Source organism: Theropithecus gelada, chromosome 7a (assembly GCF_003255815.1).
Source record: "Theropithecus gelada isolate Dixy chromosome 7a, Tgel_1.0, whole genome shotgun sequence".
In the NCBI taxonomy this organism is placed as follows: Eukaryota; Metazoa; Chordata; class Mammalia; order Primates; family Cercopithecidae; genus Theropithecus; species Theropithecus gelada.
The window spans coordinates 18792020-18804788 of NC_037674.1; the positions used below are offsets into that span (position 1 = coordinate 18792020).

The 12769-nt window shown below is 42.8% G+C and overlaps 2 protein-coding genes across 6 annotated transcripts in view; one reads left to right on the top strand and one right to left on the bottom strand.

The window, feature by feature from the left end:
* TUBGCP4 (tubulin gamma complex associated protein 4) overlaps positions 1-8483 on the top strand; it is a 35575-nt gene extending 27092 nt beyond the window's left edge. For both annotated transcript variants that reach the window (XM_025390764.1, XM_025390766.1), the window contains exons 14-18: positions 1705-1882; positions 2829-2963; positions 5080-5196; positions 5811-5950; positions 6608-8483. In XM_025390764.1, the coding sequence (XP_025246549.1) occupies positions 1705-1882; positions 2829-2963; positions 5080-5196; positions 5811-5950; positions 6608-6620 (583 nt within the window). In that variant the 3' untranslated portion in view covers positions 6621-8483. The remainder of the gene's footprint in view (positions 1-1704; positions 1883-2828; positions 2964-5079; positions 5197-5810; positions 5951-6607) is intronic.
* The window catches only part of TP53BP1 (tumor protein p53 binding protein 1), a 117920-nt gene continuing 109634 nt past the window's right edge, over positions 4484-12769 (bottom strand). For all 4 annotated transcript variants that reach the window (XM_025390759.1, XM_025390758.1, XM_025390757.1 and 1 more), the window contains 4 exons: positions 11050-11144; positions 10298-10497; positions 9334-9479; positions 4484-8965 (listed from right to left, as the gene is read on the bottom strand). In XM_025390759.1, the coding sequence (XP_025246544.1) occupies positions 8778-8965; positions 9334-9479; positions 10298-10497; positions 11050-11144 (629 nt within the window). In that variant the 3' untranslated portion in view covers positions 4484-8777. The remainder of the gene's footprint in view (positions 8966-9333; positions 9480-10297; positions 10498-11049; positions 11145-12769) is intronic.

Consider the following 12769-nt stretch of genomic DNA (forward strand, 5'->3'; position numbering starts at 1 on the left):
GATTGAAGCTGTCATACTCTGTGAAGCCAGAGGAATGAAGAAAAGGGAAACAAAAAGGCCATCTCTTCTTCTAGCCGCCACTCTTGATCCTTCCTATTCTTCTTCCTAGCCCTCTCTACTTGTTTCAGGTAGAGAAGCTTAGGGTAAAATAGACTGGGCATAAACTGGAAAACATGAGGCTGGTTCAGGAAGAAGATTCTATGGCAAATTCAGAGCCCACAGCCCAGCTAAGCAAGTGGCATGGACCCTGTGCAAAGAACTTCCAAAGATCCTTAGCTCCCAGAATCCTACAGGCCCACAGTCCACTTACCTCCTAACTTGATATGCTCTCAACACCCTTGAAGAAATCAAGTTTAGAAGTATTTTTTCATTTTCATTATAAAAATTTCTAAATATAAACAAAAGTATAGACCATAACAAAATCGTGTGTCCTCATTATTCACCTTCAGTAACCATCAACATTATACTACTATTATCTGTCCCTCCCCCACTTTTTTGTTACAGCTGTATAAAGCAAATCACAGTCATTTCATTCTGCCAATAAACAATTGATAAAGGCGTATTTCAACAGAACTACAATGCCATTATCACATCCAGTAAAATTAACAGTAATCCCTTATAATCTAGTATCCAGTCTACATTAAAATTTCTCCAGTTACCTAAAAATTGTCTTTATGTTTGGGTTTGTTCAAATCAGTATCCAAACAAGGTCTATTATTTCATTATGTTTGTTCCTTTAGAAATAGATAATTTTAAAAACCAAACAGAATGGGACTGTCTTCTGCAAGCCTGCCTACAGACAGGTAAATCAATCCTGTTGTACCAAGAATCAGCTGTTCTTCCCATGTGTCTTTTCAGTACGGAGTCTCAGCATTAAGCAGTTAGCTCCTGAACTTGCAGGGAGGCAGGAGTCTATCTTAGAGGGAAGCTATTTTACTTTCTTTGGGCTCAGGGACAGAGAATCAGATTCATCATAATCCTTGATTCATAATACACTATTTTTTTTTGAGACAGGGTCTTGCTGTGTTGCCCAGGCAGCACACTGCAGCCTTGACCCCTGGGTTTGAGCGATCTTCCTACCTCAGCTTCCTGAGTAGCTGGGACTATAGGTGGGCACCACCACACCTGGCTGATGTTTTAAATTGTTAGTAGAGATGGCGTCTCACTATGTTGCTCAGGCTGGTCTTGAACTCCTGGGCTTAAGCAATTCTCCTGCCTTGGCCTCCCAAAGTGCCAGGATTACAGGTATGAGCCAACATCCCTGGCCTGCTTTAAGAATTATAAAAAAGGCTATCTGTAATCTTTTGTGATTTACGTTTTTCATTCAAAATTCGTATTTTTGAATATGAGAAGCAACATGAGTCAGCCATTCAAAAAGGCATATTTCAATAGAACTACAATGCCATTATCACAGCCAGTAAAATTAACAGTAGTCCCTTATAATCTAATATCCAGTCCACATTGAAATTTCCCAAGTTATCTAAAAAATGCAGAGATGGGGTCTCATCTTGTTGTGTAGCTGGAGTTCATTCATTTGACTGCTATATAATATTCCATTGTATAAATAAATTATAATTTATTTGTCTACATCTCTAGCCATTCTTTCCTTACTGCCTTTTTGTGAGAGGAGTGGGTGGCACAAAGTCCTAGAGCCTGTCACAGGGTGAAATTTTTATCTTGAATATCCTGTTGTTTCTGTCCTAGGTACAATGTTGTTTTCAAGTACTTACTAAGCGTACGCCGGGTGCAAGCTGAGCTGCAGCACTGCTGGGCCCTACAAATGCAGCGCAAGCACCTCAAGTCCAACCAGACTGATGCGATCAAGTGGCGCCTAAGAAATCACATGGCATTTTTGGTGGATAATCTTCAGTACTATCTCCAGGTCTGTGCTGAGAGATGAGTAGAAGGAAGGGGTATGGAAAAATGTCTAGCAGGTTGGCAGGGAGTATTGAATAGGGACTGTAAGTTTGTATTTGATAAAATGGTGGGGTTTGAGAAATTCAGGAGTTATATCATTAAGCATGTTTCTTAAAATAAAAAAGCATTTTATTTTATTATTTTTTAGAGACAGGGTCTTTCTCTGTTTCCCAGGCTGGAGTGCAGTGGTACAGTGATAGCTCACTGAAGCCTCAAGCTCCTGGACTCAAGTGATCCCCCTGCCTCAGCCTCTCAAGTAGCTGTGACTACAGGTACATGCCACTGCACCCAGCTGGTTTTTAAAATTTTTTGTAGAGGTGGAGTCTCACTTTGTTGCCCAGGCTGGTGTCAAACTCCTGGCTTCAGCCAGGTGTGGTGGCTCACGTCTGTAATCTCAGCACTTTGGGAGGCTGAGGTGGGCGGATCACTTGAGGTCAGGAGTTTGAGACCAGCCTGGCTAGCATGGTGAAACGCCATCTCTACTAAAAATACAAAAAAATGAGCCGAGCGTGGTGGCGCATGCCTGTAGTCCCAGCTACCTGGGAGGCTGAGGTAGAAGAATTGCTTGAACCTGGGAGGTGGAGGTTGCAGTGAGCCCAGATCACACCATTGCACTCCAGCCTAGGCGACAGAACAAGACTCCATCTCAAAAAAAAAAAAGAAAGGAAAAGAGAAAAGGATGGGGCAGGGGAGAGTGGTCAGCCAGGACATTGGAGGGAGGGGTTTTAGAATTATGCAAATAACTTCCTACAAGGCTGGGCAATATAAGGGTGTCTTTGGTCAGCCTTAATGTGACTTAGAAGGAAGATGAGTGGGGGCAAAGCATTTTCATTTCAATCTGTCAGGCATCTTAATGTCTTTGAGTGCTTAGAATATTCAAGGTGCTAAACTTTTTGTGTAATGTCTATCAGGTAGATGTGTTGGAGTCTCAGTTCTCCCAGCTGCTTCATCAAATCAATTCTACCCAAGACTTTGAAAGCATCCGATTGGCTCATGACCACTTCCTGAGCAATTTGCTGGCTCAATCCTTTATCCTATTGAAACCTGTAAGTAAGGCGCATTGGTTTCCTCGGACTGCTTCTAGCACTGACCATTCCCTTAGGCGCTTTGAGTTGACAGGATATGAAACCATCATTAAGCAATTATTCAAGTCCATTTTAAAACATTTTTTAAGAATGTATAAAGCGGCCGGGCATGGTGGCTTATGCCTGTAATCCCAGCACTTTGGGAGGCCGAGGTGGGTGGATCACAAGGTCAGGAGTTCACCAGCCTGGCCAACATGGTGGAACCCTGTCTCTACTAAAAATACAAAAGGAAAAAAATAGCCGGGTGTCGTGGCAGTCACCTGTAATCCCAACTACTTGGGAGGCTGAGGCAGGAGAATTGCTTGGACCCGGGAGGCGGAGGTTGCAGTGAGCCGAGATCGTTCCACTGCACTCCAGCCTGGGCAACAGAGCAAGATTCTGTCTTTGGGGATGGGGTGGGGGGGGAAGAATGTGTAAAGCAAAACTAAAAAGGCATGTTAAAACAGGACCTAAGATGTCTTTGAATTTCGGAAATATGGGGTGTGGTGAGCAGCTACAGATGAAAGAATTATGTGCTTAAACCCTCAGGAGTTAAAGAAACTCAAAATCCTTGCTGACAATACAGAAAAATCAATGAAAAGCATATAGAGTTCACCTTCTTAGAAATCTTTTGGACCAGGATGGATCAGTCATTTCAAAGTTTTCATAGACAGCTAGAGTAGTGTTTCTCTCTCGATGTGTGTGTTTCTGTAAATACATGTATGTCTCCTTCGTGGCAGTCATTCTCAACTTTGGCTGCACATGGGAATCATCGGGACCCTTTAAAAAAATCCAGATGACAGAGCACTTAAATTAGAATCCCTAAAACAGTGGGACCCAGCTACCAATTTTTTTTAAAGCTCACAAGCTAGTTTCAATTCCAGGATAAAGAACAGGAAGATTGAAATGACCTCTGGGCCGGGCGCGGTGGCTCATGCTTGTAATCCCAGCACTTTGGGAGGCCGAGGTGGGCGGATCACGAGGTCAGGAGATCGAGACCATCCTGGCTAACACGGTGAAACCCCGTCTCTACCGAAAACACAAAAAATTAGCCGGGCGTGGTGGCGGCACCTGTAGTCCCAGCTACTCGGGAGGCTGAGGCAGGAGAATGGCGTGAATCCGGGAGGCGGAGCTTGCAGTGAGCGGACATGGCGCCACTGCACTCCAGCCGGGGCGACACAGCGAGACTCCGTCTCAACAAAAAAAAAAAAAAAAAAAAAAAGAAATGATCTCTGGTAGTTTCTAATGGAACGGTCATGCCTCCTCTCTGACATGAGCTGGTTGTTACTCCTCAGTGTGCTACAGCACAGCCGTTACAGACTTTTAAAAATGTTCTGGTGTTTAGGGCTATTTCTGCTGCCCAGGAAGAGTAAGATATATATTAATAAATGCCATTTCAGAGGGCTGGTTGAAAACAACCAAGAACTACTGTGATGGGTCGATGCTGTCCTTATGTGGCATAGATGTATCCATAGGGAAAAGCCGAGTATCAGAGCAGGTCATCATCATTAAATATTTATTGAGTGCTTACTGTATGCAAGGCACTGGGGATACAAAGAGGTATAATTCATGGCTCTGCCCTTAAGGAGCTCACAATCTAGTTGGAAAAACAAGACATATATATACATACAGAAATCATTAACAACACAGAGGCCTGAACAATTGCCAAGTGGACAACAGTACAGATAATAAAGAAGCAAGAAACGGGGTTCACTAAAGGCTACAGTGGGGAAGGGAGTGCTTCACTGAGAGAGTGGGACTTGAACTGGTATTAAAAAGAAGAGCATCCCAGGCAAAGGGAACAACACTCACAGCTCAGAGGCAGGAACACACTCTGCGGGTCTAAGAAATGAAGAGTTAAATGTGGCTAGAATGGAGGTTTGGTGCAGGGCTGAGAGAGTAATACTCGCGTACGCAGGAAAGGATGCGTTTGTTTTACACATATTGTATGTCTGAGGGGCTGGCAGGCCTTGCAAGTGACAGTGTCTATCCTCTCAGATTTGGGAGGTCAGCTATTAATCAGACTGTTCTCCCAAATCTTTAATTTCATGGACGTACCTTCCTTCTTTTCCTAATGCCAACTCTGTTTCCTGGGTAGGTGTTTCACTGCCTGAATGAAATCCTAGATCTCTGTCACAGTTTTTGTTCGCTGGTCAGTCAGAACCTAGGCCCACTGGATGAGCGTGGAGCCGCCCAGCTGAGCATTCTCGTGAAGGTGCGTCTGCCTGGAAGTATGCAGCCTTGCCGAAAGGACAGAGGTGGTTTTGTCAATGGAGAATTCATGATCTTTCCTCTGAGTCAGTAAAGCATTTCCTCAATACACACACGTACAGAAATAAGATATAAAGATAAAAATGTTGGTATCAGTTGATTTTGAATCAGGTAATTACTGTGCCACCTCAGAGTGCTCAAAAATAGTTCAGTCCTGAATAGTTTATTCAGCCCATCAAATAAGCATTGGCTTTGTTCTAACTTCCTCACATCCTACCCCTCCTTACTTCCTTGAACTAACCCCTATCTCACTGAGATAATTATCTGCTTGTAATCAGAACGGGTTCTCCCCAACCCCAGTACTTGACAAAATACATTAACTGGAAACCAGCTACTAAATTCCTACTGGTGAAAGAGTACTTTCATAGGAAGTCATGCATGTATGGATTTGGTACAAGTCATTTTAAGAACTAATAGAAATAGGAATGTGGGAAGGCCAGGTGGTTCTGTAGAATTTTGAGCAAGGCTTTTCCAAGAAACTCCTCCCTCCGCCCCCATCCTCCATATGGAGAGTTGGTGAGCTGAAGTGGAATGACAGCTGAGTCCTTCTCTCTGCAGGGCTTTAGCCGCCAGTCTTCACTCCTATTCAAGATTCTCTCCAGTGTTCGGAATCATCAGATCAACTCAGATTTGGCTCAACTACTGTTACGACTAGATTATAACAAATACTATACCCAGGCTGGTGGAACTCTGGGCAGGTAGGAGCAACCCTTGGGTAACTCAGTAGACTTTTGTGGGTGACTTTTTAATGAGTTGCAGAATTCTAGAGCTGGAAGAAGACTTTAGCCATCATATAGTCCAAATACCCTCATTTTATATAAACAAGGTTTAGAGATAGAGGTGTGACCATCTTTAATAATTTTAATGAAGATTATTTTCTAGTAGAAGTCATCATCATCATCATAAAATACTAAAAAACCTGACAGTGAGATAGGTGTTAAATCCTTTGCTAGGTTATGTATTGCTATGCTGGGAGGCAGTGTGCCTTCCATTCCCAATTCTGATATGAACTAGCTGTGCAGCCGTGGGCACCCCGCCTTGCTGGTCGGTCCCTAGCTTCCACATCGGTGAAAGGGGGGGACCACTCCTTCTAACTCTAAACTTTAAGTGAGATTCAGTGGTAGCTGGCTTCCCAGAGCTCTGTCATTCCCATTCAGAAAATCACTTTATTGTCCTTTCTCTCTCTAAAATGTCTGCAAGTAGACTTTTTTCTAAGCTATTTTAGCAGAAGAGTCAAAAGAAACTCTTGTTTTAAGACGACATTATTTAGACCACAGGTTGTCCTGATTCATATTTCTTTGAAGGCAGTCTTGGGAAAGCATGATACTTAATAAGGCTCTTTTTCTCTTTTGTAGTTTCGGGATGTGAAAAGTTATGGCTCATAAACTGAAATAACAGCCACGTTCCCAAGTTTGTACCAGAAGATTCAAAACAAACATCCCATTCTAGCCAAACAAATAAGTATCTGTGGCCTAGTGATAGGACTCTACCTTTTCTCCTGGAAGCAGTTACTGAACATCCAGGAGTACAAATCCTTCCCATCATTCCCATGTGGAAAGGCCTGTCCCATCAAGGAGAACATGTGGCATCTCTGATCCTTTACATTGAGAACATTTGTTGGATATGTTCGTTTATTCAGTAGTCATTTATTGAGCACCTACTGTACATGCCTTGGTACTGTTCAAGCTGTGGGAGATACAGCAGTAAACAAACAATATAGAGCAGAAAATTAAATATTTTATGGTTCATATGTGAAAAAGTAATTATGTTTATAAATAGGCTAACTGCTGGATGTTACCATCAAGTAAGAAAGCAACAGGTAAGATAGGCTTTCTCTCTCCCTATACCAAGTAGTTTATACCTACACAGATTGGGCAATTCTAGCTAATGAAAATATATTTAAAGTATTTCTTAGGCCAGGCACGGTGGCTCACGCCTGTAATCCCAGCACTTTGGGAGGCCAAGGCGGGTGGATCACCTGAAGTCAGGAGTTCGAGACCAGCCTGACCAATATGATGAAACCCCGACCCTACTAAAAATACAAAAATTAGCCAGGTGTGGCGGCATGTGGCTATAATCTCAGCTACTCAGGGGGCTGAGACAGGAGAATCGCTTGAACCTGGGAGGTAGAGGTTGCAGTGAGCTGAGATTGTGCAGTTGCACTCCAACCTGGGCAACAAGAGCGAAATTCCGTCTTAAAAAAAAAAGTATTCTCCAATAAGAAGGTCTTTAAGAAAAAACTGAGATCAAGTTGTTAGAGTTTTAAATAGTGAAGACTGCAGGCCCAATTACCCATCTTACACAAGCCATAGGGGTTGAAGTTATCTTAATATGGCCCAGCCATCACTGGTAATCAATATTCATATCAGTGTGAGTAAAAATAAATATTCATTGAACAACGCCCTCCAAACTGAAAAAGAATGCAGTGTTCTGGCATCAGTTTATAGTCACTGAATCTGGTCTTCATCACTGCATCTACACACACAGGGAAGCTCTGACAACCTTATTCCTTTCTATTATCAAGTAAAGATCACCCTTTCCACTGCTATCTCTAGAGCAGGAGTTGGCAAACTATGGCCTGCTGCCTGTTTTTGTAAATACAGTTTTACTGAAACACAGCCATGCCCATTTGTTTACCCATTGTCTATGGTTGCTTTCATGCCCTCACAGCAAAGGTGAGTAGTTGTGATGGATCAAATAGCCCACAAAGCCTGAAATATTTACTCTTTGGCCCTTTACAGAAAAAAACTTGATCCCTGCTTTAGAGAATGAGAAGCCATGAACGGGGATCAGTGATGCCAGAGGAAGGGAAGGAACAGCTTCCAGCCATTGTGACAATAATAATAATATTGGGTCTTTGACTAGAACTTGTAACATTTCCAAGTGTTCTCACTTGTGCTTCTCATGTGTATCTTCCGGAAGGTCATTCCATCAAGCTTATGGTCACTGTCCCTTCATGGCAGTTGGTCCTTTCGTTCTCCCTTTAGCTCTTAAGTGGGGGAATACCCACAGGTCAGCTGTTAGTGATCTCAGCTCTAAAGAGAGAGAGCATGAGGTCTTTCTTAAACTGTCAGGAAACAGAACTGTGCCCAATTCCGCTCAACTTTTGGCACAACTGTTAATCTGGGCCTTCACCTACTTTAAACTGAGTTTTTGCAAGCACAGCATTTTAGACACCCTGGAATAACCTTTTGGGAATGATGCCACAGAATAAAGTTCACTCTTAACTTTGCAATTTCCTTGGCTAGCTGTCCTCCTAAAGTGAATAAGCCTATTGAAAACCTCGAGAAAATACTATGTTTGTCTTGTCATTTGTTCTGAGATTAAGCTCAAAGAAACAGATGAAGAAATCCCAGTTACTACAACCAAAGAGATTCAACATTTATTTTATCATAAAAGTTCAGCAAATAAAACTATATACAAGATCCATGCAAGGAATCCAGTTACACACAAGACACATTTAAAACCTGGTTAAAACACAATCTCCACGATAGCAGGGAATAAAACCAGTAAGACCAAGTATCTTTAGTGAGAAACGTAATCGTGTTTATATTTTGGATGCTGCTTGAATCCAATTCTCTCCCCAACAATGAGGCACTGGATCACCCACTCTTGTGACACGACAGGCAGCTGCAATGCTTCAGCACACTTCAGCACCGAGGCTGGGCAAGAGGGGTCTGTCACCACCACATCAAATACCCCTAAAGCAATATCTGCAAGGAGCAAGTGAAAGTGAAGAAGGAAAGTACACTCAATTTAGCCCTCCATTACAAAGAGACATTTGATTCTAACCAATACATCCCACTCTGCACAAACCAAAGCCCTATTATGTCAAACACACTGCTGATCATGACCAAAAGTAGAGGTATAATCACTATGTGCTGACCTTGTAGAAATATTTAACAAATATATGCCCAGTGCTTCATTTATGGTGACTCACCTCTTGAAGGTGGTACTTTTCTTCTCTAAGAAACATGGATACGGTCAACCTATTAGGCCTGAGCCTTGGACCACAAGGCCTGACACCTAGAGGTCTAAGGAGATCTCTCGAACAAAGATACACACACACACACACAGGTACCTTTGTTATGGGCACTTGAATGGTGCTGCTTCACAGAGGCTGCCCCTCCAGTCATGAGGATCTCAGACCAGAGCTCCAGGAAGTTCTGCTGTTGGTCTGATACCAAGAGTACCTTCAGATTCTGGAAAGGATTTTCACGGGGTTGCCTAGGAAGGAGACAGAGAGATAGCCCTATGTAACTGGAAAGGACCTTAGCATGACAAGTAATATCCAACAAACCACCTTTCTGCAAAGGGACTCATGTACATCTGAATGCTTTCAAAACTAAGTGCCCCATCAGGCATAGTGTTTCAAGCCTGTAATCCCAGCACTTTGGGAAGCTGTGGTGGTTGGATCTCTTGGGCCCGGGAGTTCGAGACCAGCCTAGGCAATATGGCGACACCCCATCTCTACAAAAAATAACAAATTAGCTGGGTATGGTGGCGAGTGCCTGTAGTCCCAGCAGCTTGGGAGGCTGAGGTAGGAGGATCACTTCAGCCTGGGAGGTTGAGCCTGCAGTAAGTCATCATTGTGCCACTGTACCCCAGCCTAGGTGACAGAGCAAGACTTCATCTCAAAAAGCTAAGCCCTATATTAGGGTCCCCCTTCTCTTCCTTCTTTCTGTGAATGACCTGTATTCCTTGCAATCCTGGCTTTCTGATTTCCATGTTTGTTCTGGGGCTGAGAATAATCTGAATCATGCTCCTGAGCCTATATATTTTTAATGTTCGCTTAAAACTTAGTTCTCTAACTTTACAGGTTGAGAATATTGACCCTATATACAAATCTTCACACATTTTCAAAAGGTTCCTAGCCAATGTAACCTATGGAAATAAACTAAACTCCTGAAGGCATTTCAAACCCAAATTTATCCTACAGACATTCCAATTTCTAGAAAGCTTTACTCTCTCACCTAGATTCTCTTCCCTCCAAAGCTTGCTGTCTTCCTGTCTATACAATTCTGGATGGGCTTTCAAATACTTACCAGTCCAGAATTCTTTGCTCCTCAAGGCTGTACCCAGCTGGCAACAGATAATTACGGTAGTTCTGGAGCTGGTTGGCATGGCAACTATCATGGACCCAGACATGAGACACACAAGGAATCCCACTGGCAAGGCACAGGAAGTACTTCCGGGTTCGACAATGCTGATCCGCAATTAGAAGACACTGGTAAGCTGTGTTACACTGGAAGACAAGAAGCAGAGCCAATGGGTTTGGTGACTTCTGTGGAAAGCTCCTAAGCAGCAGCCATAGTGAGCTATGAAGAGCAGATCTGAAGACTCCCAACTACTACCCAACGTGTGATTTAGTCTATCCTTCTGCCCAAGGCCACTCTTCTCACTGAAAGGCCCAAACGATTTCCACAGATATTCTCTCTGCCTCACCTGCAGCATTCTGAGGACCTAAATCCTCAAGGGACAAACAAGACCTATGAACTCAGCCTTTAAGGCTAAGAATCAGCAACCCTAATAGGGGTTTCTACTACTAAACATAAATATCAATCTTCTTTTGTCCCAGCAACAGAACCAGAGCCATTAACTAACCCAAGGTCCTAACTTCTCTTCCCTATACACAACAAAAATTATATTTCATGCAACGACATTTTGGCAGTTTCTCAGTTCTTGAAATCTCTGGCTACTTTATCCAGGTTCCCCAACCCCTCTCAGGCCTCTTCTCACACAGCAAGTTGGCTCTTCTCATTGCCACTATATTAGGTTACACAAAGAAACTCCTCACCTGGGCTTCATTGAAATCTTCAAGGATATAGCCAGCCCCTGCTCGAAGCTGGGATTCTGTATACTGCTTGTTGAAAGGAGGAATTTCTAAAAATTCTACATTAAAAAAAATAAGATAATAATTACTGAGTGGTTTTCTTACTTGCTACCTTATACCTGCTTCTTACTGCCCCCTTTTCACTCCCCAGCTATCTATCCACAGCAGTGTGTCCCCAAAGACAGGCCAAGGGCTTCCCCATGGGTCAGAAAGAGATCTGTCTTGAGGCCTTTAAAATGCTGCCAAAAGAAGGGACAAGAGCAGGAGGAATTGGGAAGATGAGGACTGGAGGTAGGTCCTAGACCTAAAAACATCCAAGGTTCCTGCACCGGACTGTTCACAGGGATGGGCGCACAACCATTTCCCACAGTGACATATTCCAACTTGAATAACCCTTACCATCAGGAAGTTCCCTTTGTGTCTATCCTAAATCTTTCCTGTTGAAAACTAAACCCCATTTCCTCTAGTTCTACCTTCTGTGGAGATGAATAGCTGATGAACACTTTATAATAAACCCTTCATATTCCCACTGCATCAGCCTTTTTACCCCGTTGTACACTAAAACTTTGATAAACCAGAATGGTCAATGAAATATGGGTTTAAAATTTTAACGGATTAAGTGAAGGTTAGAAAATCCTGTTTCAACCTTTTTATTGAAAACTATCTACCTTTGATGATCTTGAAGTACCTCAGGACACTGAACACCAATGACTGCTCTATAGTCTTGAGGGTGAAGTAGAAGATATGAGAGATGAGGCTGAAGCTGTAATGACCCTAGGCAATTAGAAATTGCTTCTTTTGACCAAATATCTAATTTGAGCTTGTTTTCTTGTCATCTGCTCCTCTCATATATAAATAACACATTAAAAAAAAAAAAAGAAAAGAAAAGCAAGACATTAGAGATTTTAGTTAATTAGGAGTTTTGGGAAATTAAGTTCTAATTAACTGAAATTTTTATCACAAATTTTAAAACCCAACCCAATCCAATGCGTAAGGTTCAATGCCAGTACCACTCCCCTTCCCCTTCACACCCAGTGGTAAAACCTACAGCAGATCCCTTGTGGAGACGGCTCCCCCTTCAGTGCCCTCGCTGCCTGCTGGAGCAGCCCAGGCAGTGCTGAGGCCCCATGTCAGGGGTCTCCATCTCCACTTAGTTCTGACTAGCCAACCTATTCACTTTTATTCTCTTTTCTTGATTCAGCATTCTCCACATTCTTCTCAAACAGAAATCCCAAAACAGAAACTCTACATGGTTTTAAGAAACTCAGAATATAGCAGAGCTGTTTCTCAGCTTTGTCTCGATATAGCACGTCACAATCTTCGCACCAAGATTCTACTGCTGAGTCACTGCCGGCACCCCGCACAGTCCTGCATTTTTCTCAAGACTTCTACTTTATGTCTGCTTAATCCAGGACGGGTCTATTTAGATGTTAATCCTTAATTATATTTCCTTGCATTTGTCTAATGAAATATTACCCTGTCTAGGCAGTGTGTTTCTCTAATTTTTCTCGAGTAGTCTGGGTTCCAATTTCTTCATTTTTGAGGTATGAGTGCCCTGCCCAGCCAGATGCTAAAATGAACAGATTGTTAATCCTGCCATCTAAATCAAGTATGAAGGTACTAAATAAACCCAACTCCAGGGTCAATCCCTGTGTCTGAAGGATCTCTGATGGTGTGCCACCCA